General features: G+C 40.4%; 2 protein-coding genes across 2 annotated transcripts; one reads left to right on the top strand and one right to left on the bottom strand.

The window, feature by feature from the left end:
- Nucleotides 1-6: 6 nt before the first annotated feature.
- On the top strand, nt 7-758 carry LOC105315893 (uncharacterized). The gene is made up of 3 exons (XM_011410662.2): nt 7-110; nt 179-452; nt 538-758. Exons 1-3 carry the CDS (start codon nt 92-94, stop codon nt 647-649), a joined length of 405 nt encoding a protein of 134 aa, XP_011408964.1. The 5' UTR covers nt 7-91; the 3' UTR covers nt 650-758.
- On the bottom strand, nt 614-2033 carry LOC100640520 (lamin-B receptor-like; the record flags this gene model as incomplete). The annotated part of the gene is made up of 1 exon (XM_020007439.1): nt 614-2033. A coding segment is annotated over one exon (1233 nt), but the record flags the coding sequence as incomplete, so codon positions are not given.
- Between the last annotated feature and the right edge of the window lie 6 nt (nt 2034-2039).

Below are 2039 nucleotides of genomic sequence, written 5' to 3'. Positions count from 1 at the left end.
TGTACCTGCAGACAGGAGCCAGCAAGGAATTATCGGAAAACTCTCGTACTTTAACGTAATTAATTCAAAGCCTGATGAAGTGAACTTCACAATGACCTTTGAAAGAAACAGTAAGAAAAATGGATGACTAATATTAATAATCATTTACTTATTATCATCATCATTATTATTAATGTAGATGGTCCTAGAGGTGAAGCCAGCAAGAAACTTGATTCTCAGAGAAACAGGATCATAGCTACTACAGCACTCAAGGAAGCAAGATCACTGGCCGATCAAGGGAATTACTCTGAAGCTAAGAAAGTCCTTGAGGCCGCTACTAAGAAGATCAGTGAATCGGTATCAGTTGGAGAGCAGTTCTGTCAGGGTCTTCTGAGCGACTTAACAAATGCTGCAGATACCATGAGGTCTCAGCATGAATACAAGTCAAAGGGAGCACATTATCTAATGAGCAAGTATGTAACAAACTAGGCATGAGCTGTCTATGTTCATTTTTTCATTTGTTCGTTATTGATGTTACTATTTTTTTATTTCTGATAGGATGCAAACTCATTCTGCTCAGAGGAGCAATTACATGAGTGAAGAAACTCCTTATAGTAATACTTCCAGAGGCATCTTTGTTGCAAAATCAAAGGCAATGAAGAAGAAATAGAAATAAACTAAAACTAATAATAATAATAATAATTAGAAAATGGTATCATTTGGCTACTAAAGTTATATTTTTATATTTTTGTTTTTTGTAATCATGTATTTTTCTATTGTAGCAAAAATAATAATAGCTCATGCAAAAAGTTCTGCAATCCTTAGTAAATTCCTGGCAAAAGCCTCCACTTGACAATGTTACAATATCTCGTCCAATCATCACCGTACTTCCCACGACAGTTATCTTCATCTCTGAGCTGGCGATGGATGAGGAGGACAGCAAAATAAATGAAATAGAAATAAGGAAGAACGTGATTGAAGCCACAAGGCAGGCACCAAGAGAGGGCCATCATAAGATCACCGACATAATTCGGATGACGACATATCCCCCACCAGCCCGAAAGAAGGAGCCTTGTGCCTCTTTTAGTCGGTAAAGTTTTAAAGTTTTTGACGGACGGGTGGAACGGGTCCCTACGAAACTGGTCCTTTTGCGAGTTTGAGGATCTAAAAATGTAGTACCCACATAGCTTGAGAGCGACGATGCCAGCCAGGGCCCACCATGAGAGGTGATTGGGGTGATCTACAAGATACCTTGCTTGAAGGCTGTATGTGAATGGGACCCAAGCAAGATCACCAAAAGCTAGCATGAAGCCAAATCCATCATGAGCAATATCCATTGTGGTTAGTATTGCTTCCTCAAACAATAGGGCATCAAAGACATACCAGGCCTGGAATACACAGACGAGTATCATTGAGTTACTGACCACTCCATGCTTTTCCCATTGGGCTGCCAGCATACAGTAATTGATGAGCGTCCATCCTATTAGACCCGGACGCAACTCACAGAAAAACTTCCAGTCGAAGGCTCCAATGCGAGGATTGAGTTCTCGTCCAATGAAAAAGTCATAGAAGAAGTTCCCGCTGTTTCCTCCAAGAGCAAGTAAAGCTGAACTACGAAATGAACGTGCGTATAAATAGATTGAAAGAATGAACGAGAGAAGGACAGCAGACGTTACGAACGAGAGGTAGTGATGGTAAATGAAACTAACGCTAAGTTTGTAGTAGCAGTAAGCGACTACAAACACAATGTGAGACAAGATAAAAGCATAAACTGCATTAATGCGATATGTGAGTTTAGTCCCATCACGTAAGAGAGATCCTTGTACAGTTCTCCCCAAAGGAATCAAATAAATTATGACATTAGCAACAAACCATCCCACGCATATCAGGAAAGCAAGTGGGTGCCAAAATTGATCGCAAGGTGGTAATTTGACTTGAAGGAGACGTTTGAGTGGATAAATCTGACAGGAGTCTTTGTTGCAGAATAAATACAGGCCAAATACAGCAACTGGGAGTCCTAGCGTCATGAAGAAGGCTCCTACTGGCCCCATGAATTCAAA

The sequence above is a fragment of the Amphimedon queenslandica genome, unplaced genomic scaffold (assembly GCF_000090795.2).
Source record: "Amphimedon queenslandica unplaced genomic scaffold, v1.1 AMPQUscaffold_7206_Cont20841, whole genome shotgun sequence".
Classification (NCBI taxonomy): domain Eukaryota; kingdom Metazoa; phylum Porifera; class Demospongiae; order Haplosclerida; family Niphatidae; genus Amphimedon; species Amphimedon queenslandica.
Note: the sequence above shows the minus strand (reverse complement) of the source record. Positions and strands in the feature narration are given on the sequence as shown.